The sequence below is a fragment of the Cervus canadensis genome, chromosome 10 (genome assembly GCF_019320065.1).
Source record: "Cervus canadensis isolate Bull #8, Minnesota chromosome 10, ASM1932006v1, whole genome shotgun sequence".
Taxonomy (NCBI): Eukaryota; Metazoa; Chordata; class Mammalia; order Artiodactyla; family Cervidae; genus Cervus; species Cervus canadensis.
In genome coordinates this window covers 41,497,225-41,524,658 of record NC_057395.1, presented here as the reverse complement: position 1 = coordinate 41,524,658, position 27,434 = coordinate 41,497,225, and the positions used below count along the sequence as shown (strand labels likewise).

The window sequence follows — 27,434 nt, the reverse complement described above, 5'->3', positions numbered from 1 at the left end:
TTATATTAATAGAAATTTATATTAATATCAACATATTCCAATATATCATTGTTTCTCGGGTCAATTCAACAGAGATTTAGATGAGCAAATTCTGCCTGCCAAAGACTGTATCAGATGCACAAAAGTTGACCCAGAACTCCTTTCTTCAGAGTGTGTGTTGCATTTGCCTGATTCAACAGCAAAGTGTCCCAAATCCATCATGGAGAAAGTGGACAAACAGTTTATACTTCCGAAGAAGTTTCATTGGACAGCTGTCCAACCTCCCAGGCACCCTCAGATCAGTCAGAACCCAGGATGGGTACAGCCCTTCACAAAGATGGTACCTAAATGTGTCCTGCTTTGAAGAAGCAGTTTTCATTTCTCAAGTAGTCTTGGCCTGTGTTACAGTCCCAATTAGGGAGCTCCCCAGCTTCCTTACCTAAAGGTGTGGGAAGTGAAATATGCACGGTCATGTGGATCTGTCCACCACTGATACCTATCTGAAAAGCTTGGTTTTTTTTTTTTTTCCTTAACCAAAGCTAGAGAGAGTTTGTCAAACTGTGTGCTCTTACTTGCTGTTCACACATCACACTTCTAAGAGGTGGTCTCAGGAGCTGGACTGCCCTGCCTCAGCTCCTGACCTCCCGTTTGTGGTGTCACGGGCTGTGCCTCCTTTGAATTGTCTCTACAAGGAGGTGGTGACAAGACCTGTCTTCTTAGGCCGCCTGCAAGGATAGACGAGATCGTGTGCTGAGGCTTCTTGGAACAGTGCCTGATCCTTTGTAAGTTCTTGGTAAACGTCAGCTGTATAACAGATGTATATGTGGCAGCAATATAACCAAACTTTATACCTGAGAATTCTAACTCCTTCCAACCTAAAAATTCACAGCCGCGAAACGCACAAAATCGCAGTGTTTTACATTGCCGAAGGTCAAGAAGACAAGTGTTCAATCCTTTCCAATGAAAGGGGAAGCCAAGCATATGAAGACTTTGTTGCTGGACTTGGATGGGAGGTAATTCATTTCATCTAGGAGGTGTTTGCCCATCAGCATTATCTAAGGATGTATGTAAGCTAGATGTTGATGGTATATGTTTTTACATTCATATGTAGCTTGGATAGAGTTCTGGAGTTGAAGGGTGTGTAGAATTTGACCTCTTGTGTTAGTTTTTTTTTTTTTCATACTTGATACATAAACTTTTGTTCCCCCTTAACTTTCCTTTTAATATTATTTCATTTGCTTTGTATGTGAACTGAGTAGTCAGATTGGCTCTCCCAACTGTAGACAGCGTGTAGTAAGAGAAGACAGACAGGGGCAGGGAAGTAATGACTTTGGTCCCCGTATGGAAATTGGAGAAGAAACCAATGACTCAGGGGTGAAAAATGAAGAGTTGGATGAAGTCAAAAGTTGACTTGACAGTAGATGTGATGGTTTTGCTATCAATTTGTTTTCTTCAGGTAGGGCCCAGGGTGGTTGATATTTAAAAATTTTGTTTCTTCTTGGCTAAATGATATTCTGACAGAAAGATAGCCATACATTTATACACACACACGCACACACATATATATGTCTCCAAAACATATTCTAAAAGAATCCAGAATAGTTAAAATACAAATTAACATATATGAAATAATTTTCTTACTTTTCATTACTTTTGTTTTGGTTTCTTGATCATCTGTGCTGTGGGTAGCTCTCTGGGTGCCTAAGTGAGATTTACCTCTGAGAGCTGAGCATTTAGCAAAGGGACCGATAAGGAGATGAAGATAGGACAAGAGCACATCAAGGTCAAGACCATGTACTTTGTCATCAAGAAGATATTAGTCTGAAATAGTTATTACGCTTTCAGTAAATTGTTCGTCTTACTAATAAAATGATTTCTTGTTTGTCATGGAGTATATGTAGTATTTAACTCACATTTCTAAACTATGCATTTCTTAACTAGCATTTTAAGAAAAGACCAGAAGATTAATTCAATGCATATATTGATTGTCTTTGGCACAGAAGAAATTCTTTTGTTTCTTTCTTTTTTTTTCAGTTGTGTTACCACAGATGCTTTACTGAAGGAATAGCAGTTTATGAAAAGTAAAAACAAAATACTGAAAGATAATCTTAAGTACTGACTAAGAAGAGAACATTCTTACCTTAGCCTGAAAAAGAATTATGAGTCAGAGACTTTGGGCAGCTGTATAAATTGGAAGAACCCTTTTGAAAGGCAGTTTAGGAGTGGCTATTAAATTTGGGAACATTTGTACCCTTTGACCTGAAAGACTGCTTTGAATGCTCCTTCTGGTTTGACCACACCAGGACCGTTGGAGAAAGCAGAAATGCCACAGATCCATCAACAAGGGAGCTCTGTGCATGTCTCTACATACAGACATATTTATGTGTCGGGGGGAATAATGTTGAAGAAATATGCATCAAACCTTTGCTAGTGTTTTTTTTAAGTAGGTACGATTTTGGAGCCCTTTCATTGTTAATTTTTTTATCTTTTAAAAAAAATCTTATTGGCGTATATTTTATTTATAATGTTGTGTTAGCTTCAGATGTACAGCACAGTGAATTAGTGGCTTCTCAGGTGCCACTAGTTGTAAAGAACCCGCCTGCCAGTGCAGGAGACTTAAGAGACGCGGGTTCGATCCCTGGGTTGGAAAGATCTCCTGGAGAAGGACATGGCAACCCACTCCAGTATTGTTGCCTGGAGAATCCCATGGACAGAGGAGTCTGGAGGGCTACAGTCCATGGGGTCGCGAAGGGTTGGACATGACTGAAGTAACTTAGCATGCATGCACACACATACACATATCCACTCTTTTTAGATTCTTTTCCCATATAGGTCATTACAGACTATTGAGTTAATGTTTATTTAATATTTAATTTCATCTCAGTTTGCATTAAAATTGTTTATAAGCAGAAAGTTATAAAAATGAAAATACTTAGATTAAAAAAAATAATAAACAAACACACTCCCGCTTAGTGAATAAGAATAGCTGCTGTTTGGTCCTCACTCTTTTCCCCTGTGTCCTGCATCAGGTGGACCTGTCAACCCACTGCGGGTTCATGGGCGGGCTTCAGCGCAATGGCAGCACGGGCCAGACCGCCCCCTACTACGCTACCTCGACCGTGGAAGTCATCTTCCACGTCTCAACTCGGATGCCGTCAGACTCAGACGACTTGCTCACCAAAAAAGTAAGGAGCCTCCTGGGGGACCATGCTTGGCTGTCCTGGGACAGAGCATAGTCCATGATGTGTCACATACATGGAGACTGGCTTCCTCTGGGGTCACTCTCCTCAAGCGACCGTTGTCATTAATCTGAAATATCCTGCTTGGCACAAACTAGATAAAGATAACAGGAAAATCGGTCAGTCGTATAAGTCTTAAATCCTGAGATGAAGATGAAGGAAGCATCTTCGATGTTGTTAGCTTTGGATCTTCTCTCCTGTGACTGTTAACTGAGAGAAAGTTACGCTGATGACCTCCCGGGCTGGCCAAGGTCATCTGACGTAAGGACCCTCTATGGCTGGGGTCGGAGAAGGCTGGCGCCCCCCAGGGCTGCCAGAGGGGGTCGCTTGGCAGACCATTTGCAAAACGGCTAGTGCACGTGGCCTGCTGCCCACGGCCCCACCTCCTGTTCTCCATCAGCACGGGGCCTGCGGGCAGTTTTCTCTCGAGTTCAGAGGAGACCTCCATCCTCCACCTGGGAGTCAGCATTCCAGGGCCCCGTGTGCGTTCTAACCTGCAGGCTGAACACCTCAGCTGACCAGCAGGAAGTGAGGGGGCCCCTAAGAGAAGAGGACATTTTACTCTGGGGAGGAAGCCTGGAAATCTGACCCACGTCTGTGTTTCCAGATTAGAACAGTTGGGCCTCACATGCTGGTGCCAGGGGCTGAGCCCGGAACCCCCTTTTGACAGCCCTCTCTTCCAACAAGGATCCCAGGAACTGAGGCAGCCCCTGGAGGGTGGAAAGCAGACTATTCTGATGCTAAGTCTGGCAGTTTGGTGCTGTGTTAGGTGGCAGGGGAGTGTCTATAGCCAGGGTTCAAGTGAGTAGCCAGTTCCTTCGTCAGCCAGTTCCCTCCGTTTTCCCATCTATTACATGGGATTAAAAACACAGTTCATGTCCCAGGGTTGCTGGGCAGTGGGTGGACAACGCCTGCAAAATTGCTGAGCACCGATCTGGTACCCAGCAGCCCTCATCCTTGCCTGCTGGTTGGATAGCCTCTTCCTCCTGGCCCGTTAGGTGGGCGATTGATACTGGCCTGCAGGCTTCCTTGTACCTGCCTCATTTCTCTTCTTTGTGGTTTTGCTCTTTCATCACTGCAGCCATGGCCATCCGGACCACAGACACAGTAGGTGGCTGTGTTTGTGGGACCTCAGTGGTCAGGTTAGGGCATGATCAGACTCCTCCCACAATGACCAGGGGTCTCGGATGTGCAGAGCATGACTGACTTTCCCTCAGTGGCCACATGCTGGCTCCTCAGGGCCTGGGGAGCTGCCTCCATGTCTTAGGTTTTGGTGGTGGTGGTATTCTTAGTGGAGGGGACCCTGCCCACAGAGACGTGATCTCTGATTACCCAGACCCTAGGCAAGATTCTCAGGCATGCTCAGCTGCTAAGTCTGGTCCCCCATGGACTGTAGCCCACCAGGCTTCTCTGTCCATGGGATTCTCCAGGCAGGAATACTGGAATGGGTTGCCATGCCCTCCTCTGGGGGATCTTCCTGACCCAGGGATCGAACCCACATCCCCTGCTTGGCAGGCAGATTCTTTACCATTGAGCCACCTGGGAAGCCTCAGGCAAGACCCACACATCATTTTTTCACTACCATGTAAATTGCTGCTACTCTGCAAATGCGTCACCATAGTCTATGATTTTCTTTTTTATGACTGAAAACTGTTTTGTTCCAAGATTGCTTCATATTTTAAACTTTTCAAAGAATTATTTCCTAAGTAGGATTGTCTTTTTTTTCTTTTTTTTTGAGAAAAGACAGTGTTTTCTTGATAAAAACACCCTGTTATAAATCCTATTCTGAGGCTTGGCTGGGCTGTAAGGTTCCCTACTGTAATCAGGCAAACGCAGCTGATCCCTTTTGCTGCTCCAAGATTTAGCATCGTTAGTGACAAACTCTCTCTATCAGGACGTCTCACAGCTCGACCAGAAATCAGTCACAAGAACAGCGGCCCCACAGTTCCTCGTCTCATTCCGACTGAATTGTCCCTAACAGCTTAAAAATGAGCTGCAGAATTCTAAAGTGATTCATGCTCTCCTCTGCCCCCGTCACGGGGCCACTTTTTCAACCCTGCAATCTGGTGGCAACCCCATACTGAACTCTTGATCCTTCACCGCAGAAATTCGTTAGCTCCAGCCCGATTAGATTTTTCACAGCTAATCTAACTGCTGTAGGGGTTTGCAGAGTGGGGACAGAGCTGTGCTATTGGATTTGTCCAATTCATTTGACTCCAGGACTATAATTGCACTTATGTCTTACAAGGCTTTTATAGCCCGAGGCTGGCCAGCGCATAAAAAACAAATTGGCAGTGATACAGGACGAGTGGAGGGGATGAAAGGCCCACATTATCAGTCTCCAGGCAGCACTGCTCTGGCAGGAAGTTTCCTGGTTAATTTACAAATAAAACTTAGATTTTAGGATGGGCACACTGTCGGCCGAACAATGGGGATGTCAGGGCTGCCTGTTACTTAGTAAAAGTAGCAGCCGGGCCCACTGAGGAGCAGGAATTCTTCAATCAAACAGACGACTCCTTCTGGAGCCAGCTGGCGACGTAATGCAATTAGTCGGGAAAGGAGGTCAGCCCATTAGGTGTGTACCAGGGCCAGTGTCAGCAGTGGGCGCCGCCTGGCAGCGGCGGGCAGAGGGGCCCCGGCAGAGGGTCTGCACAGCCCTGTCAGGGTGAGAAGTGGCAGGACAGGCACTGATTTCTGAAGGCTCAAGCCCCGAGCGTTTATCAAGCCTCTTGTGCAGTTGAAGCAGTAGCTGGCGTGAAGGATGGCTCGTGCAGATGACACGCCACTCCCATCAACTTGACTCATGGGCTCGAGTTTCTCCCTGGAGGGCCCGTCATTGGAATTCTCCAAAACTCACATAGTGACATCTCTGTAATGGAACCCCCTTTAGACGGAGCGACACTTTGAAGCTTCCGGAGTACTCCTGGATGTTCTGACGTGGTTGACAATCTGGCTGGGTGACTCTTACATGCTCTTCCTTCCTTCATGTTCTCATCATGGACGGAAGAGGGTGCGTCCTTGCTCTTCACACCCCATGTATTTGCAACTGGTTCCATGGCCTCAGTTCTGAATTCTGTGCGTTGGATAATTAACCTGTGACTTGTGCGGAGGTCTGAGGCAAGTGACAATGAAGGCAGCTTTCAGACGGTGAACCTTGAGTCATGACCACTTGGAGTGTTATCACGCCAGACGCGTGGACCTGGTCCTGTGATCTCATCCTTCTTGGTCCATCCTGAGAATACAGTTGTAAACAGAATTGGGAGAAAATTCTTCTTTTTTTTTTGATGTGGACCATTTTTAAAGTCTGTATTTGTTACAATATTGCATCTGTTTTTTGTTTGTTTGTGTGGTTTTTTTTTTGGCCATGGGGTATGTGGATCTCAGTTTCCCAAGCAGGGATTGAACCTGCACCTCCTGCACTGGAAAGGGGGTGGCTTCACCACTGGACTGTCAGGGAAGTTCCAGGAGACTTCCGTGGGTTATGTGATCAAGTTACCTAATTTAGAAAAGGGAGGTTAACTGCAAAAATTTCAATCCTCACTGTGTCGCCTCAGAGCTGATGCCTTGTGACTCACGAGTCTGGACAGGGAGCTATCCCAGGTTCTGGGGTGCCGACCTTTGGTGGGATGGCCATGCAGGAAGGCTGTTCAGTGGGTGTGTCGGTCCTGTTCAGGAGCGTGTGCCAGCCCTGCAGTGAGCGGGCACAAAACTACCCAGAAAGTTGTCTCTCTCTATGGGGTGAGCAGGGTAGATGTGTGCCCCCGGGCAGCCCCTGCCCCCGTTACCTTCTCCTGCTCTAAATTCTCCCGAAGTTTCCATCTGAAACCACTCTGATTTCCCTCAAAAACATGCCTTCATTGTGCTGCTGGTGAGCTACTGCTATGTTTTGACTCCAAAAGACTGAATTTTAGGAGTGCATCATAAACTCCTTGCATGTTTTATTGAAAGGGAAAAAGAAAGGAAAATGGGTATCTAGAAGTAGAGAGATGCCTAGTGTTAGTATGAAAACCCAGGGTCTTTTTTAAAAACTATTTATGTAAGGGATCAGCCTCAACTTTTGCCTGCTACCCTTCTAGTCTTTATATGTAAGAGAGGAGGAGAAGGAAAAACTTATTTTACATTTAGCAAGTTGTGGATGTCATTGAATTTTTCCACACCCATCACACCTCGTGTTCAACACCCACAGTAAAGTGTGTGTCCCAGAGCCCAGGTTTCAGATGCAGCTGAATCAAGTGCCTCACGTGGGGGCCACCTGAGCTGGAACCTCACCTCACTGTAGGTACAAAGGTACAGTGGTCCCCAGAGGTGTGACAGAGGAGGAAGAAGCAGGCATTGCAGGAAACCAGTCTCCCTTATGACCTCGTGAAGAGAAGGGAGGCCTACAGGGGTGACCTCGGGTTTTCCCCTTGTGGTCAGAGAGTCTATAAAGAAATTGCACTTATATCAGCATGTTTTAAATACACGGTATTTGAAAACATCCTTTTTTATAGTGTAAGACAAAGTGCTTGCTTTGACCCGACATCTCTATTTTATTAAGAGCCTCTGAATTTAGTTCTTCTCGGGGCTCACCTGTTAAATGAGTTCACAAGCAAGGCAGGCTTTGTCACGGGCATCGGCAGGCGTACGGGGGCGAGGATTCGCATTCTCAGTAGGCACCTGGGGGCCTCACCAGCCAGCCCCTGTGGGTTTAGGACTTCAATTTCAGCCAGCATTTTAGCTTTTATAATCGAGTTTGCTTGACTAAACAGCCAGGCCTGCCCCCAGGAGCTCACCTGCACTTCTCCAGCCCCAGATGCGCAGTTGCTGCACAGGATCTCCAGGGAAGGTGTTCTTGCATCGGATCGAGCTGTGCCCTCACGGACGCTCAGAGGGTCCCTTCCTTGGAGGCACCGGAAGCCCTCCCCAGAAAGGGCAGGAATCTCTGACCCGTCGACTTTGGACCGCATGGCCTCTTGTGTATAAATGGGAGGGCTGGGGAGTTGCGCTGTCACAGAGTTGCTGCCCCGCGGTGCAGCCTAGATGGCCGTGGGCAGTGGAGGTGCGTGGACTGGAAGCCCCCGCCCAGCTTCCACGCTACTTCTGCACCTGTGGTGGGGGAGGCTCGCCTTCCTGAGCCCCCTCACCTCCTTATTAGACTACATAAAGGTGATCTCAGAGAGTTAGTGGAAAGGTGGAACAAAATGTACGTGTGAGCAGACTTCTCTGCAGTAAGCAATCTTTCAATGCTCGGTGCTACTGCTTCGTATTAGTTTCTTATTAAATTTAAGTAACCCTAGTTTCTTAGACAAAGGTAAAATTATATATACTTTTTCTTAAAGGTTTGTCCTAAATTTGGTTTTTGTACATTTGGTAACGATTGTGTTATAATGGCTTCTGTTCTCTTATATGCATCTTTTTTTCTTAATCATCATCGAATTAAGAGCTTTATGAAGCTCTATTGTAATATGGAATAAAAGACTCACACTGTCCATTGTGTAGAAACACACTCAGCCACATAAAGCATCAGGCTTTGCTGCAGGAATAAAATTAAATTTTTAACAAATCCTGGAAAAGGTCCTGTCCCCATGCAGCCACATGTACCTGCGATGCTTACATGCCTCTCTTGGTTCCAATGTGTTTCATGGAAGGCGAGCTGTGTGTTTTTGTTTTTTTTTTGTTTCCCCTGTGCACTTGTGCTTTTTTAAAAATCCTCATAGAAGGCATCAGTGTTGTAGCCTTTTTCGGTGGTGAATTATTTTTGCCTCCGAGTATAATAATTCAATTTGTAAGCCACGACCCTTCATAAAGTGCTGTGATCACTCTGATTAATAAGGAGCCAATTTGCCGTTGCAGCTCCGTCACTTGGGGAATGACGAAGTCCACATCGTCTGGTCTGAGCACTCCAGGGACTACCGCAGCGGGATCATCCCCACCGCCTTCGGAGACGTTTCAATCATCATCTACCCCATGAAGAATCACATGTTCTTTATCGCGATAACCAAGAAACCTGAGGTATGTTTCCACTGCACTCTTCATGTGGCTTGTACAGTGATTTGCATGATGGTTCCCTGTTACTGAAAAACAGTGTTAATCGATATGTTAAAGGGGCCACTTGACACGTACATGAATGACACGTGCTGTATAGGAATTAAATATGAATTGGGGTTTTTCAAACACTCTTTCATCAGGAGCACAGAATTCTGTATTTTATTGCTGAGATTCTTTGAAAATTATATTGTAAAGACATGTATGGTTTTTTAAATGTTTTTCATGTTTAAGATTTTATAATATAAAGAAAGGATTGAAAGTCTGGGGCATCTTGATGAATAATAATAAGATCTGAATGAGCCCCATGTCACATGCAGCATTTTATGGGTGACTGTGGGTAGAGGATCCAGCCTTGCCTCTGCCGCTGCTAACGGGGGTCAGTCCTGAAGGATCTTGGAAAAGTCCTAAAGAGCTGGGCCCCCCCGAGGTTTGGTCTATGTTGGGGCTCTAAAGATGGATGCATCTTCCCACCCAATCGGTTCAGCTGGGTATCCATCATGGGAACGGCCAGAACCATTTGGCGTCGTGAGCGCCGGACCTAGATTGGCTTCCATTTCCACCCTTGTCCTGCCTTTAGTGGTGATTTAACAGCGCTTTGTACGGTGGCTTGATTTTGTTTTGGAATTAATAATCCAAGATGGGCTTCTTAGTCTTTTCAGTAAACCTTTAGTGTATTATCTCTCCTTGTCAAGAAAATGACACGTGTGTCGGCTTCATACTAAATACAACCTTCATTTCTGCTCCAAATTGTCCTCCTGCAGGAGCTAAAAGTTACCCTTCTAAATATACTCTTTTTCAGCTTTAAAAATAATAGGCAAAACTTTCCTGGGATTTATAACCTAAAAGTGTTCAAGTTGTGAAGATTAAATGAGCTAAGAAATGAAAGGTGTTTAAATCAGTGCCTGGTCCAGAGGAAAAAGCTATTTAAGGGTTGATAATGATGATAATAATAATAGCTTTTATTATTATTGCTATTGTTGTTTTTTGTTATAGTTACTACCATGAAAATAGAATAAATAATGACTGCGGGACAACTCCTAAACTCAGAAAAGTCCCCACTCTGGCTGGTGAGGAGCCTGACATAAAGAGAACTCTCTTTTCTTTTCAAGGAGCGAAGATGCCAAAGTTTTTCATATTAAATATTTGTGTGATCTTTGGTCCAAGTCTCTGTGTGTGTGAAGTGTTCAATTTTGTATAAGAAAATGGTTCTTACCGCTAATAACATTTGCGTGTGTCCAAGAAGGACAGTAATTTAAAAAATTAAACTGCAAATTTTAATATTAGACAACTGATAAATTTAGTATCCTGTGGCTTTCCAAACTGGCAAATGTGTTTCTTTAATATTTAGTATGGATTAACTGGCTCTATTAGTTCATTTTCAACATGGCCCTCTAAAATGTCATTTAATGTCTTAAAAATGTCACCTTTATTTTTATAGCAAATTAAGAATATAAAAGGTATTTCAGTTCACTTTATAGTATCAAAGTGATTTTTAAAAGGTATGATAGTGTATGAAAACAAATATTATCATACTTTTTAAAATTTCTTTTTAAAAATATGTAAGTTTTATATATTTGGCCATAAATTCTGACAAGATGAATTGAGCAAATCGCTTTCTTAATATTTCAGTTCAAAAGGCCTAAAGGAAAGAAGAGAATAATGGACAACTGGAAATTTAGTGCTATCCCCACATTTAAAGGACAAACCATTACAATGTAATAAAATTAATCCAGACATTTCCAGGGCAAGTGTGGCTGACCTTTTGTTCGCCAACCACTGACCTCAGGGTGAATGCAAGAGGCTTGTGGAGGGAAAGTCTGTTTGTTTGGCTTCGGTCCCTGGTATTTAAATTGCATTCCCTAATCAAATGAAAAGGCTGTCCTCTCTATCAGGTTACAGAATCCATGGCAACATTTGGCCTTTTATATCCATAATGTTAGCCTTTTTGTTTGCATCTAAGTAGAGACACCTGGAGCAATGTTAACATTAACCGATTTAGCATTAATAGCTTCATTATATAAGAATTTCTGATCAGATAGCTGTTACTTTTGTTATATTGCTTCAGCTTGTATTGTTGTCATTTTTTATCTCCCTGCTTGGCAACCGGGCAATGATTTGCAAATTTTTTTTGTCTTGATTAATTAAGCAATATAATTATCAGTAACCACGATGCAGTCTTTGCTCAACAAAGCTTCTGAGAGAAAACAATGGTAAGTCTGTTAGTATGAATGCATTCCACGTGTCCCAGATGCATGAGGATATTACGGACAATGAGGGGAAAGGCCGCCTGGGAGCGGGGACAAAGGGTGTCAGGCAGGCCCGACACACTACACATACCGCCAGGGACGCTCTGCGGGCTCCCGGGGACACAGACGCCTCGTTAGATTACAGCTAGTCAGCAGAGATTAATTCTCAGCCATTTGGTGCAATAATTTACCCATTCCTCAGTCTTTTAACCAGCATGCCTTACCACGGAAGGGGAGGCTTTGTGCTCGAAAGGTTTATTTAACCTTCCCCACTTTTAGGGATTGCCACACAAAATCAATATTTTTGCTAAGAAATTGTCATGACACAGCTGCTCAAAGTTAAGAACGATCCTTCTCTGAAGGACAGGGACGTGTACAACTTTCCACAATGACCACATCGGAGCATCTGTGGAGGACTTGTATCTTTCATCTGAACTTGGTGTGACTGTGTTCTGAGTACGCTATACTGGCCTCCGGGTAGCCATACTTCCCTAAGAATAATTTTAATCCTTTTTGTTTTTTTTAGGAGGGAAAAAGAAAAAAGAAAAAAAAAAATCTCATCAGTACACAAAAGTCCTGCTCACTGGACAGAGTCATGCATATTCAAATTGTACTTTCATTCACTGGGCCTCATTAGTAGCCTGTGTAATAACGCGGGGCTGTTTGTAATACAAGCTCACAGACAGCGCTGCTTCCAAGGCCTTTGAAATTGAACATATTTCGCTTTTTCATCCATACACCTCCCTTAAATATACAAATTATGTGCCTGGCAGAACCCGCCTTGCCTTCATAATACAGCCTCTACAAAACAGTAGGTTGTAGGAGCGTAGCTGTGCTCACGGGAGGCAGGGATCTGAGAAGGTCTACTCCCTTCTTGAGCTTTTCATCCAACTTAAAACATATAAATTTACCAAAAAATCAGTGTTGGGTTGGCCAAATAGTTCACTCAGGTTTTTCCATACTGTGAACATCGCCTCTTTAGTCACAGCAAAGAAATATGCTATTGCCAGACTTGTGGTGTTTTGGTTTTTTTTCCTAAGTTTCCTAAGTTGGTGGTCAGGGAAGACTTACGCCCTGGGCAGAACGTGAGATTTACAGGGTTTGTTAAAACACCCAATTTGTCCTGCAGGAAAGTGATTCACAAAACCTCGATGCAGCAGGGGGGTACCCATGTTACTTTGTTTCTTCCAGTAACTGGAAACAACATGGGAACTCAGAACAATATGGGTGCTCATTTGCTTGTATGAATTTGTGAAGGTACGTTTTAGCATTTTTGCTATGTTTCTCTCCAGGGACCTTAGTGATTGGCTTGTGCCTCTGACCAAAGGGCAGATGAGCCGAAGCAGCCTTGACCAGGAGCAGTTTAGGACAAGAGGAAGCTTTGAGGAAGGGTCCTTTTTGTCACCCCAAGCAGATTGTCCATTTTGTAAGTGAAAACCACATTGGCGTCCTCCAGGGTCTCCTTACTTGACCCTGGTAGATACGGGCTTGGGACGAAAACATGATGATTCGATCGTTTCTGAAAAGCAAGGCAGGAGTGGGTAACAGGATAGGAGCTGGGACCCCAAAGTTCCAGTCCTTGTGCTTCGCAGCAAGGGTGTCCTGGGCAGTCCCTCAACATCTCTGGACTTTAGCTTCCTCAGTTGTAACACTGAGGTTGGGGAGCATCCATCTTCCATGGATTCTTAAGCACCCCTTTAAGAGGAGAGGCCCTTGTTGGAGCTTCCTGATCCTAGATGCCCATCCTTTCCCGAAGTTGCCCTGAGGCTACAGTTGTAGTTTGTGGCTCTCCTGCAGGCTCAGCAGCTATTGTGAGTGTGTGTGTATGTGTGTATGTGTGTCTGTGTCTGTGTGTATTTGTGTCTCCAGGAAGACAGCTAACCCAGGACCTTCACTGGGAGCAAGTTATGTACTCGGGATGCTGGTTAGGGCCCTTGCACCAGAAGCCACAGGAGCATTTGCACATGTGAGATCCTGAGTAGCTGGCACCCGTTTTTGGAAGGAAATCTTTTCCTAGGGTGACTTTATTATAAAGGGGATGTGTTTGACTACAACGTGGTTGAGTAAATTTCTTCTTGTTTCAAATGTGCAGTTTGAATATTTCAAATATTTCTTAAATATTTATCTCAGCCCCAGCCAAATGTCCTTTTTGAGATTAAGTCATACATTTTCAAATACTTTGGGGACATTCCCAAGGAAGGTGAGTTGCTTATTTTTGAATATGTAAAGAATCATTTGTTTTGAAGAGATAATTAAAGACACTGGAGAACTAGAATTCACTAAATATGTTATTAAATGGATAACTGCAATATGTTCTGGTTTGGTAATTTATTATTATTATTGTTGTTGGGAGGTTTTTAGGTAGAGGAATGACATTGGGAACTTTGTGAAAAAGGCAGCTGTCATTTGCAGATGTTACATCAAAATCAGATTTCTTCTCTAGTTCATTGCCACTCCTAATTAGAGAATTCCCTGGATAGAAGGGATCTATATTATTCCTTTTGTCCAGTTTTGAAAGACTGTCTGAGTCACCCAAAAACTGCTGCCAAAGAATAATAAGGGACATTTATTTATAAGATAAACTTCAGTACAGATAAGAAAAAACCTGTGGCCTATTATTAACTCCTAGCTCCTGTTTTATCTTGCACAACAATTTAGCTATTAAGAATTCCCTCTCAATTGATCTTCCCCAAAAGTTGCATTGTTTTCCCTTTTTTCAGCTGGTCTTTGATATATACATCTTCCCACCTTTGTCTTCTCCTTCTCTGTTGGCAAGAGTCAGCCTGTGTAAATGTGCCCCAAGCAGCCACTGGAAGAGCCTGCTGTGTGTCAGAAAGTGGGCAGTTTTCATCCTCTGCCCCAGTTGACCTCAGCAGGAAGGGCCTTCCTCTCTGACCGCTCAGCATGCACCCGTGTGCCTCCCGAAGCTCCTGTGGTTGCATGGAGGTTGCATGTGGTCGCGTGTGGTTGCATGCACCCTCAGCTAAATCTGGGCAAGGCAGGCAGGGATGCCAGGAGTGTGGAGAACATCTCCGTGAGCAGGACACAGACCCGCCGCCCCCAGGACTAGCCTTGTACTTTCTGTGCTGCCCTTGAAGTTCATTAGTTGATTGTTTGTTATGGTTGCATTTTTATTGTTTAGTTAGCTTCATGATTTTTTTTTTTTTAAATTACAGCTCCATCTCACTGATTACTGGATTCTTTTTAAGGTTAGGGCTGGGACCTTATGACGGATCCGTAGAACACTTCTCCCCAGCACCTCATCACAACATCAGCTGGGCTTTTGTATAGTAATGGGAAGCATCCAAAAGAGCTGCACATCTGAGACCTTATCCGCGAAATCTCTAGGGATACCCAGACACAATAGGGAAGTCAAAAACAGAGGCATCCGAGCAAGTTTTAGAATCTGATGCCTTCATCTATGGCTTCAGCAAACCATAAACACAGCAGTCATAAACACTGGCTAGCTACTAGCCAGACGAACATCAAGTCTTATACTAACAGTCTATTTATTTCAGTTTCTTTTATCTGGCATATCATGTAAATCAGTCTCAACAACAACAACAAAAAAAATCACAAGGCATCCTAAAAGGCGAAAAAAACAAAAAACCCGCAGTTTGAAGAGACAGAACAAGCATCAAAAGCAGATTCAGATATGGCAAAGATTTTGAAATGATCAGATCAGGAATTTAAAAGAATATGCTAATGGCTCTAAAAGTGGACAACGTGCAAGAAGAGATGAGTAATGGAAGCGGAGAGATGCAAACTCCAGGAAAGAATTACAAGGAAATGCTGGAAATCAAAGACATGGTTGCAGAAATGAAGAATGCCTTTAATGGCTTAATCAGTGAATGGAATGAGTGAAGAAAGGAACTGAGAGCTTGAAAATATTAGTAGAAATATCAAAACTGAAATGCCAAGGGGGGAAAGGATTACAAAAACTGAATAGTGTTCTAGATCTGCAGGATAATTAAAAAGGGTGTGTGCATGCCTAGTTGCTCAGTCTTGTCCAACTCTTTGCGACCCCCTGGACTGTAGCCCACCAGGCTCCTCTGTCCATGGAATTTTCTAGGCAAGAATACTGGAGTGAGTTGCCATTTCCTATTCCAGGGAATCTTCCCGATCTAGGGATTGAACCCACATCTCTTGTGTCTCCTGCATTGGCAGGCAGATTGTTTACCACTGAGCCACCTGGAAAGCCCCTGGAAAGCCATTTATGAAGGGTAATATATACCTAGTGGGAATACCAAAAGAGAAAGAGAAAGGACAGAAGAAATATTTGAAATGGTAACTTAAATACATTTTTATATTACATGTATTTTAGTGACTCAGTTAGTAAAGACTCTGTCTGCAATGCAGAAGACCTGGGTTTGATCCCTGGGTTGGGAAGATCCCCTGGAGAAGGGAATGGCAACCCACTCCAGTATTCTTGCCTGGAGAATTCCATGGGACAGAGAAGCCTGGCGGGCTATAGTCCAGGGGATCACAAAGAATCGGACATGACTGAGTGACTTTCCCTTCACTTACAATATGTGAAAAATTTCCAAATTGATGACAGATACCAAACCACAGATCCAGGAACCACAGATAGCACCAAGGAGGATAAGTACGAAAGCATCTACACCCAGATGTATCACATTCAAACTACATGTTGTAGACAGAATGTTTGTATCCCTCAGACCCAATAATTCATATTTTGAAATCTAACCACTAGTGTAATGGTATTTAGGGCTAGGGGTAAAGGTGATTAGGTCATAAGAGTGGGGCCCTTGGGAGTGGTATTGGTGGCCTTTTGGAAGAGGACCCAAGAGCTTCCTTACCACTTCCTGCATGTGAGGACAGAGACAAGACAGCCATCCATCTATTAGCCATCTGATTCAGACTTTCCAGCCTCAAGAATTGTGAGAAATAGATTTCTATTGTTTATAAGCCACCCAGTCTATGATACTTTCTTAAAGCAGCCCAAAGAGACAAAAATAAAAAATAACGGGAAGATCTTAAAAGAAGCCAGAGGACAAAAATAAGTCTAGAGGCTCCAGCCTAGGAATTACATTGAACTTCTAGCCAGAAATCATGCAAGTTAGAAGCAAGTGGAGTAAAATATTTCAAGTGTTGAAAGAAAAAAAACACCCACGAACATAGAATTCTGTATTCTTCAGAAGTGAAAGAAGACATACTTTCTCAGACAAATAAAAGCCAGGCAATTTGTAACCAGTAGACCTGCCTTATAAGAATGTTGCAATAATTTCATCAAAAAGAAGGAAAATTATATGGATCGGAAACACAGATCTAGTTTAGAAAGAAAGCTTTAGAGAGGAACAGATGAAATCTTTTATTTTTTTATATTTATTTATTGATTGCACTGGGTCTTTGTTGCTGCAAATGGGCTTTCTCTAGTTGCAGTGAGTGAGGGCTATTCTCTAGTTATGGTATTCGGGCCTCTCATTGCAGTGGTTTCTCTCGAGCTCTTTCTCAGTAGCGGTGGCACACGGGTTTAGTAAGGGAAGCCCTTGCTCATGTGCACATGCCCCTGAGAGGGCCCGGCCTACCTGAGCCTACAGTCCTGTGAATAACCACAGAGGTCCCTGCTTTCCCTTTTGACCTCTCATTTTGACCCTTAGTTATTTCCAGTCTGGCACTTGATCCTCTCATTGTTCATGATAACTTTTCTTGATTGTTTTAGGTTTACTTGGGGGATGGGTATGCATGAAATGCCCTCAAATACGTCCTGTTCTCCCCGGTTTGTAGGCAGGATTCAGGGTGAAGCCAGTGGTATTCATAGTGGTATGTCTCCAGGGATGGTCCCGTCCATCAGTGCTGAGGCAGTTCTGACTTCAGGGTAACGAGCCAGCTTCTTGGGGGGAATGTCACGGAAAACCCACTCTCACTGGTCCCCAGTCCGGGACGTCTCCCCACATGCCCTTTCCCCCATGCGGAGAAGCTTTCCTCTCCTGTCTTTCCTTCCTGACGTCGTCTTCTAACATTATTTTGTAACTTCACAAAGTTCCTTTCACAGAGACTGTGATCATGGTTGCCATTACCTTTCACAGGCACCCCCTCCTGTTTACCCCATCTTTTTGTAATGCTCTATCCCTGCCCCCACCCTGATTTACAAACATGCATCCTACCCTATCTGACCTTGGGCATTTAGGTTCCTGATCACTTCACTTGCAAAGATCATCTCCAAGTTGGGCCAACTCTGGCCAGAATCAGGCTTCCTCACTGTTGCTGAAACACACCGATTCCGCCCCCACGCAGGGCATCCTGTGTGCTGCTCTGCCTGGGATGCTGTCCTATCAGCGGTCCTCATGCACTGGAGGTCAGCCCTCCCTCCCTCGGTCCAGTCCTCAGCTTCAGCCCCCTGGCCGTGTGACCTCTGACTGTAGGACTCTCCCCTGAAGAGTCCTATTGCTCTTCCCTGCCTTCTCCTTCACCTTAACACTTTACTACTGTGTGTGCAGGCTAAGTTGCGTCAGTTGTGTCTGACTCTTTGCAACCCCATGGACAGTAGCCCGCCAGGCTCCTCTGTCCATGGGGTTCTCCAGGCAAGAATATTGGAGTGGGTTGTCATACCCTCCTTCAGGGGATCTTCCTAATCCAGGGATGGAAACCGTGTCACTTACATCTCCTGCATTGGCAGGTGGATTCTTTTCCACTAGTGCCACCTGGGAAGCCCACTTTAATGCTTAACATATTACGTATTTGAGGTCTTTATACTGTTTTTTTTTTCTCCAAAACTTCCTGTAAGTTCTAAGCTCAATGAAATCAGGAGTTTTTTTCTTTATATTCACTGCTGTGTCCCAAGTCAATAGGACAGTATCTGTCAGGTAATAAATATTTTTTGAACAAATGAGTAAGTAAGTGATAAGAATAAATACAGGAGTTATAAGGAAGACCCTATTCTTGACTTTATGGAGCTGACAGTCTCCATAGTAGTGAATGGAGTTGATGAAAATCAAAAAGGAGAAAAAAAAAGTGAAAGAGAGAAAAAGAAATCCAAAAAAAGACAGGCACCAAAACCCTGCGTGGCACAGGTGTGAAGGAAAGCCAAGTCTCTATTAAAGAATTAGAAGGAAATGTGAACAATGTGATGTCTCTGAAATGGAGGGAAGACGGTTCAAGAAGGAGGACCTTGTGGTTGTTAGCCGAGACAGTGTCATCTCCTTCAAGAGTCAACATACGTCGGGATCCATGTGAAAAATTGCTAATTCTAAAACTGATTTCAGAAGGTTGCCAGCCTTGGGGTGTACCATGAGGCCTGGCTGTGGAGTGTATCCACATGGTGGAAATGCTCAGTAAGAGCAGTATCTTTTCCACAAATGACAGCTCAAGAAAGAAAAGAAGAACATAGTCACCGTCTGTCAGGAGAAGTTTAGCTGATGAGTTTGCAGGAGAGGAGCGTCGTGGCACAACCCTGCCTGGCTTAATTCGAAAGCCCTGGACCTGGATCCCCTACATCCAGTGCCCGGTCTGTGAGTGGCAAGCCTGCGTGGTCCTGACAGATTCGATATGTATCAAGCAGCTGTTCTCATGTCTTTGGTTCACCTTTTACTGTTTTTTTTTTTTTTTTTAACATACCAAGTGTTCTTCTGGTTTTTTCTGTTTTGCATTGACAGGTTCCGTTTTTTGGGCCTCTGTTTGATGGAGCGATCGTGAGTGGGAAGCTACTGCCAAGCCTTATCTGTGCCACCTGCATCAACGCCAGCCGGGCCGTCAAGTGCCTCATCCCCCTCTACCAGAGCTTGTATCTTTTTTAAGTTAAGTGTGTAACGCGTTAACCTTCCCAGCATCCAACTTCAGGCAAAGAGGTAAGTCTTAACAGCTGGGCAGAAGAGGGGAGAAAGGATGTTTTTCAGTCTGAGTTGAAGAAAGCAGAGTGTGATGTTATACCATTTCTTATATCATATCATACCATACTTTTATGTTATATAATTTTGTGCCACATCTAACTTAGGAAGAGTTGATTTTCATAGTCAAGCCCCATACGTTTGTGCTGAGAACAGCACCCATGATGAGATGCTCATTATCCTGGGGTGTTTCTCCCCAGGTTCATTCTCTTCCCCCCGCTCCTCCTCCTTCCCTGTTTGCTACAGTCCTTTGCGTGTAAGTTGGGGTGCTGAGAAGATGCAGTGGGGTCACTCCAAGCACCTGCCAGAAGCAGCCACGAAGGAAATGATGCTGATAAATCAGAGAACGTGGCACGTGCCACTGGAGAAGCACAAATGGTGTCCCAGGAGGTCAGGGGAAGGGGACGCTGTGTCTGCTTGGGAGGATAGGAAGGGCACCCTCGACCAAGTGTGCTTGAACTCACCAGTGACAGTGGCTAGAAATCCTTTTGTCGTTTTCCCAAATCCCGAATACCTCCTTCTCTCATTTCTGATCTTCTTTCTAAAAACAAAAGGAATTTCACTAGTGTGATTCTTTTTTTTTTCCTCCAACATTTGTTGGCCTGCTATAATCTTTAAATTTAAATCTTAAACCTTTTGGAGCCAAGAACCATGAAAAGTAGCCATTTGACCTGGTTGGCGTTGGAGGTACAGCATATTTAAAGCTTCATTTTACCCTGATGATAAGAAAATTAAGGCAACTTCATAAAATTGCTTCGAAACACATCTGACCTAACACAACTCTGGATCTCTCTGTTTCTAATTAGTATTGATAATGATTATAAGCATATTGTGTTTGACCTCTGTCTTTCTGCTTCTCCCAACCTTGCCATCAGTGACACGCGGCTGGAGGGTGGGTGGGGGCCAGGGGTGTGTGAGAAATACCACGTGTGAATAGATACAGTTCATGAAAAATACCTTTCATTAAAATCCTGGTCACTTCATTGACTGATATTCTGTCTTTAGATTAAGAAAAAAATACATATGCCATGTGGCAACTCGGAATTATCATAGAAATTAGTAGTAGAAAAGAGCTATTAGATCCCATCTGGTCCCTCCCCGGGGGGCTGGGGGGCATTATCCCCCTTGGCCTACCCCCTCCCGATTTGTCCGGCCTGGGGTGGTGTTTTGGAGCAGGCGTCCTGTAACAGGGACCTCCACCGCACTCTGGACTTAATCTCATGGCTGGTGCCGATTCAGCCTTCTGCAGTGGAGTTTTTATTTCACAGGCTGTTAGAAAAAGGTTCTTGGCAGAAATGAGAAAGATCTTTTTAGCAGTTGGCTTGTCAGGTTTGCATGATGAGCTGGACACTCATCAGTCAAGGACGTTGGGCCAAGGCAAGAAAAAGTCATTTGCAAACAGGAAAATTCCGTTTGCTAGAGGTCCATTGTGATTTTTGTCACGTCACCTTCTCCACTTATGGAGCTGCTCATTACAAAAGCCACGCTTTGTTGTGTTGTTGGACACTGCTTTCTCCAGTTGGAATTAATGCGGCTTCAGAATAATCAGGTTTAAGGGGAAACACTATTTTTAAAAGTTCAAAGGATAGGATTCAGCATCATTTTAAAAACTCTTCAAGCAGCCACACTGAACTGAAGTGGATGTGGGCTTAGGGCCACTGATGCTCACATGAGTGAGGAAGTGCTCTTTCCCAAAATTGCTCATAAAATAGCTAGATGGACATCTCAAAGGATGGCTTAGTATGGAAGTTAGCAAAGAGAAAGTAATAAACTTATTATGTTGATTGTTATAAAATGTTAAAGATTTTTCTTTTGCCTTATACCTTGAGAAGCTTTAATTAGTGCTATTCAAATAAATTATTTAAAACATTATCAGTAATCTTTATAGAGATATAATCAATGTGGAAAGCTTTGCAATCACTTAACTACTCTATTCTCTAATTTCTGCCTGCAAAAGAGCTAGTATTCAGGTCAAAAACCAAAGGTATAAGAAGAAGAAAAGTTAATAAAAGTAGGAAAAAATAAGAGAAAAGAAAAGTGGGGTGTTTATATTTTTGTTCTTTAAAAAATTACTAATTTTTAAAATATTTATAGATGTCTGCCTAGGCTATTAATAATGAACTGCTCCTTTAACACTATGTTAAAGCATCTTGGCGCTCTCATTTATGTGCTTTAACAAAAATCTAACCTAGTTGCTGTCGCCACTAGTGTCTGGAATCCACTGCTTCACTGACATAAGCCTTAGGTTTGAAGTTTAAAAAACACCAAATAACCAAACACATCCTAATCATGGGTGTCTCCTTGCATCTGTTCATTTACCAGTCAGTCCCTGTGGGCTCGGAATCTGCCCAGCCCAGAGCTGGGGTTTGGGGTCCAGGGGGCAGCAGGCAGGTGTAGTCCTTGCCCTGTGCTGCCTGGAGGAGACAGGCAAACTAACCAAGTTCGAAGGCATCCAGGGAGTGGGACTGAGATGCCAGGGAGAGAGGCGTAGGCTGAACTGGAGGGTTGTGAGGGGCGCTGTGTCCCCCGGTGGCAGGACCGGGTCCTAGGCAGAGGACACCAGAGCAAAGAGAGGCACTCACAGTGTTCTCGAGTGGTCATCTGGGCTCTTTAGGATTGTATGCATGGTCAAGTCCAGCGGGGTCCTGGTGACAGACACAGGAGTGAGCTTCCAGCAGGGATGGTCTTCTGAGTAGGACCAAGGAGCTGAGGGGATCCTAACTCACTTCACAGCCACCTTGGAGGTTCAGATCCTAGTACAGCATCAGGGTCGCCTGATGCCAGGGCAAGAGGTAGCGGGGACGGGGGAGGTCCACCACCCCCAGCCCCTCAAACCCTCCCAAGGACTGGGAAGATCATTAATGCCTTAGATATCCCTGAAACCCGGGATCGCTATATAACCCAGGTCCCAGTGCAGAATGAAAATGTGGGCCCCTTACTTAAAAAGCAGAGAACATGCCTTCAAAGAGGCATGTTTATAAAATGCTTTATAAAATATAAAGCATTTTCCATTCTCTGGCAACTTTTCTCTAACTTGTCATGGTGTTTTTTAATTTGCTATTAAACATTATTTTAGATAAAGGAATATTAAAAATTTAGATGATTAGCATTACTTTTTCATTCTTTATATTGTGCAATGTCAGTTTAGTATGCAAAACATAAAAGCACCTAACTCAGGTATGGAACCACTGGAATTACCCAGTTCATATTTCATAACTTGTACATAGATGCCAGGACTGGAAACACTGCACAAAAGAAACTCACCTGGTTTTATTTCACTCTCCCTACGTTCTCCATTCACAGATGTGCTAAACTTACCTTCAGTTTACAGAAGAGTCAGGACTGACAAGGAACCGTGGGCACCATTTTCCCCTTTCCCCCGTGTCATAATTTTTAGAGGAAATTGTTGCCTAACACAAGGAAGTAACACAACTCAGGACACATAGGGTTCCTTGGTGGTCTGTGTTTTTTAGGACCCCATAGGCTTGTTTCTCTCAGAGTGAGTTCTGGTTCAGATGGGGAGCCTGTCTTCCCCAAGGTGGTCAACCCGCACCCCAGCTAGTGACCAGTACTCAACTCAGATATGTCCACTGGGATTCAGTTTTGGGTGATATTTAACCAAAAGTAGAATATGGGCAGTTCTATATCAGTTTTGTTCAGTAATATCCAAGAAGAAGGGCTTCCCTGGTAGCTGACTTAATAAAGAGTCCACCTGCAATGCAGGAAACCCCAATTTAATTCTTGGGTGAGGAAGATCCCCTGGAGAAGGGATAGGCTACCCACTCCCGTATTCTTGGGCTTCCCTGATAGCTCAAACAGTACAGAAACCACCTGCAATGCAGAAGACCTGGGTTTGATCCCTGGGTGGGGAAGATTCCCTGGAGGAGGGCATGGCAACCCACTCCAGTATTCTTGCCTGGAAAGAAAGAGGAGCCTGGAGGGCTGTAGTCCATGGGGTCGTAAAGAGTCTGAGTGACTAAGCACAGCACAGCATTCAAAAAGACAGTAACAGTTGTTACTAAACTGAGGACGGAGGGCATTGTTGGAATGAAGTTGCCTTTCGGAGATCTTTTCTGAGCAATAAACCCAGCTTAGACTCACCATTAGAGGAGCTCCTGTCTGGGGTGCCCTCGGCTAAGCGATCAAACAGTTGCAAGTGTGTTGAAGGCTCGTAGGAGACTGAAAAATAGCACTGTCTTACAGGATTCCCCCAAAGAACGTGAACTCGGCAGGGATGTGTTTGCAAAGCACCTTCAGTGACGCCTCATCCTGGCCCCGCTGCCTCCCGGGTTTCTGGTCACTTCCTCCGTGGGCCTTTGTCCTGCAGCCACTGTCCTGCTGAGAGATGTGGGCCAGCTCACCAGTCTCCTGCCTTTCCCGTCCCCCGTGGGCCATCAGGGGGCCCAGACCTGTGCCTGGAGGGCTGTGGACAGGGACCTGCCACGTGTCTTATTTATAGGTTCTGGGCCAGCTCGAGATTCCCAAATCAGACTGTGGTTGACTCAGGTTTCTGAAACCGTCAGGCAGGGCTTCCCTGCGCCTGCTCAGAGAACTTGTGTTAAGAGAGGCTGCACACAGCAGGCAGTGGGCCTGGACCCACTAGGTCTAGACCCTGCTAGGAGGGGTTCTCCCTGAACCACACAGACGGTGGCCTCTTATTTTTTTTTTTTTTTAGACGGTGGCCTCTTAAAGTGCATGTCCCCCTCTGGGAGCGCAGTGGTCTCAGTGGCATCCCCTGCCCTCCCCCCATGGCTCTTATCGGTTTTGATGGGAGGGGCCTGTCGTGTTGGCCCCCACTCCTGCACCAGTGAAGTTTAGCATCATTTTCCATCAGCAGGTAGACTTGATGATTTCAGAGCATCTCTTTTTAGACTGCTAACTTCTTCCTATCATTGCTCAGTCGTGTTCTCAATTGACACACTTTCAGAAATGGCCCTTCTTCCTAAAGCTGTAACCATCCTGTTTCCTTCCCTCGCCCCTGAGACCTCTGTTCTCTGTCCTCAGAATACCTTTATGTCCCTCCATTTGTCTTCACACACGTGAGAGACGTGTAGGAAGAGGAGGCAGACGGTGCCAGGTGGTGCGGGGCCAGTGACACATTTGTCAACATGGTCTGGGTTCTGCCACGCGCCAGGCACTGTCCTAGCCACTGGGAACAGGAATACGAATAAATGTTCCAAGTGAGGGCACAGCATCGCTCAGGACCGAGCTCCGAGAGAATGCATCACGTTTGAGGCCCACAGATGCTTCCGTCCAGCAGAGTGCAGGACAGATGGACACACAAACACACACATTCACTTGCACGCACATGCATGCACACACACATCTGGAAGGACAGAGGTGATAGAGGCGTTGCAGGGGTAACAGGAGGGGCTCTGAAAAGACCTGAGGGTCTGGTCTGCGGCAGGGGAGGACGGGGCACCCCCCTCAGGCAGGTGGCCTGCTAGATGTGAGGGTGCAGAGGGTGATGGGAACAGAATCAAGGCCGGACCGCCTGGAGCATCCCCTTTGAAGAGTAGATTTGGGAGGAGTGGGGGACTGAGAGAGATGGGTGGAGGAAATGGAGAGAACAGTTTCCCAGGAGAGCAAGGAGGAGGGGAGTGAAGGGTCACCTTGGCAGGCCAGCAAGCAGAATACATATCCCTAAGGGGTTCAGCCTCAGCACCAAGGCCCCAGCCTTCACCTGGAGAATTGGGAGAAACAGGAATCTAGAGCTGAATTGTTTCAGGGAAGAGAAACACATGCTAGAAAATAGCAGCACCGCTAGGAGAGGAGACGCTCCTTGCTGGGGTCAGAGTGCCCAGGAGGGAGCATGCTTGGGGTGAGGGGTCACAGTCCATCGGTGGGGGGTGGGGGCAAGGGGGTGAGACATGCATAGTGTTTTTCTAGTCCACCTGCTGAGCTGCCTACAGGCAAAGTAGAGCTGCAATAGGGACTTCAGCTGCTTGGCATCCACTCCAAAGTACATTCTACTAAGGGCAGCAAGCATTTGATAAATTTATTTATGTTTGGCTGCACTGGGTCTTCACTGCTACACATGCTTGTGTAGTTGTGGTGTGCTGGCTTCTCATGGCAGTGGCTTCCATTGCAGAGCATGAGCTCTAAGATGTGTGGACTTAAAAATAGTTGGGGCATGTGGGCTTAGCTGCTCGATGGCAATTGGAATCTTCCAAGACCAGGGATCAAACCCGAGTTCCCTGCACTGGCAGGTGGACTCTTAACCACTGAACCACCAGGGAAGTCCACATTTGATAAATTGCTGGCCAGCAAACTCTCTTTCAGAAGACAGAGGAAGCAGACACTGGGAGCTAGTATCTTAGATCCATTCATTGCTCAGCATCAGTGAAAGGCTGCCTTGGATGTTGCAGAAAGTAACGGTTTGTCCCAGAGTTTGTATAAGAATAATAGAATAAACCACAAGCAGACTTATGCTCTGACACCTTGGAAGCACATTTCAAAAGGTAGAGATCAGGTGAGGAAATGGCATGTTTCCAGGGATGGCTTGAGGCTTTGGGGGGGAGGGGTGGTGGAAAGAAATGAGATTTGATATTTTATTAGAAAATGAAAACTTTCTCTGAGAAAGAAAAAGGGGAGGTGGGGTAGAAGGAGCAGCCAATGTAGCCACATGGCGTGGGGTCTGCAGAGCCTCAGTTCTGAGGGTCGCTCTCCACGGTGTTCATGGGAGGTCTTCACCATGAGCCCCATCCCACCTGTCCACCAGTTTTTTCATCTGGGAGCTGGCAGAAGTGTCTTAGTGTATAAATGAAGACTCAAAGCACTGAGAACACAATAAGAAAAAAAAAGAATTGGCCCCTGACAGTAAGATCCATCTTCCAAGGCCACATACATCGGGTTGTGGAACAAATTTACAACCGTGATCTCAGAACCAGGAGAATTGTTTTTTCAGAAGTCATGTAAATTAAGGATGCACCCAGAACTGAAAACAGGAAACTGTTTTCCTCATTTTCAGATAGGATTAGAGGATGAATTGGGGCATATTGCATAGTCCCTTGTGCATGTAAGCCTCCAAAAAAGGATGAGTCCACATAGAATAAAGTATCCCAAACACATGCATGATATTTGATAAGATTACTCTTTTCAGAAGTTAGAGAAAGCTTGTAAATATACATCTTAATTTTGGTTAAACACAGGATAAAGTATCATAACCGTCTGGCTAATGGGAGGGTTCAGGCCTACAGAAGCTGGGCAACTTTACTGTGGCTAAATATAAATGCAGTCGTTTGTGGCCACCGACCAACCGGGGCCTGAATGTCTGGTCCCATGTGGGCCGAGGCTTTGCTCAAGTCTGCTTCCATCCAGCAATTTTCACAAAGGTCTGGAACACCTGTTTATCAAGGTAAATACCATTTTTAAGGGAAACTGAGAGGGCGAACTAACTTGATCCAAGGCAATATCAGAAATGAGGATCATCTCAAAAGATGAGTCTACCAGACTCAAACCATCCAGATGAGACCAAGAGGGGAGCCCAAAAAGCCACACCCTTGGGCTTAGCTGGGTTCCTAGAGGCCAAGGGCGACTCTGCATGGCCACAGGTGTTGTCTGCAACCCAAGTATCATGATTGAGCACAGATTTGAGATCCAGGACATGAGGGTGAGACCACATCAGGAGGAACAGGCATGGTCCCTGTGCCCTTACAGTCTTGGCTCTCATGGCAAATAGGGGTGCCACTCTGGGATCACATCATAAGAGCCCAACCAACCCAGAGCAGGTCCAGAGAAGCTGGTCCATACAGCTCAGGGAGCAAAACCAAGGAGGAATGGTCTCAGGAGTCTGGGGAGTCAAAGAGGAGCAAGGGCTGCAGAACGGGAAGCAGTGAACAGAGGCATCCAGGAAGTGGGTTTTAACTCAATGTTGGAGCAAACATGCAAAACCCAAGAGCCCCAAAACCAGCCATCTGCAGCTGAATCCAACCCCTCAGATGGACTTCGTTTGAACTGCAGTGGCCTCCAGCGTCACTCATAAAAATTGAGTTTGTCAGCCAGGTTGAGAAGTTGGGAGATTGTGAATTTTACAAAATCTAGATTTCTGATTTTTCTTGAAGAATCAAAACCTCTGACCCCACAGAGCCTCCTCT

The 27,434-nt window shown here is 45.0% G+C and overlaps 1 protein-coding gene across 5 annotated transcripts in view; it reads left to right on the top strand.

Annotated features, from left to right (window-relative positions):
* The window catches only part of RALGAPA2 (Ral GTPase activating protein catalytic subunit alpha 2), a 294,158-nt gene that overhangs the window by 197,630 nt on the left and 69,094 nt on the right, over nt 1-27,434 (top strand). For 4 of the 5 annotated variants that reach the window (XM_043478794.1, XM_043478793.1, XM_043478797.1 and 1 more), the window contains 4 exons: nt 869-992; nt 3,009-3,164; nt 9,051-9,209; nt 19,108-19,235. In XM_043478794.1, coding sequence (XP_043334729.1) covers nt 869-992; nt 3,009-3,164; nt 9,051-9,209; nt 19,108-19,235 — 567 coding nt within the window. Of the gene's footprint in view, nt 1-699; nt 767-868; nt 993-3,008; nt 3,165-9,050; nt 9,210-19,107; nt 19,236-27,434 lie in introns of those variants that run through there. The other variant, XM_043478798.1, reaches the window with a different exon arrangement.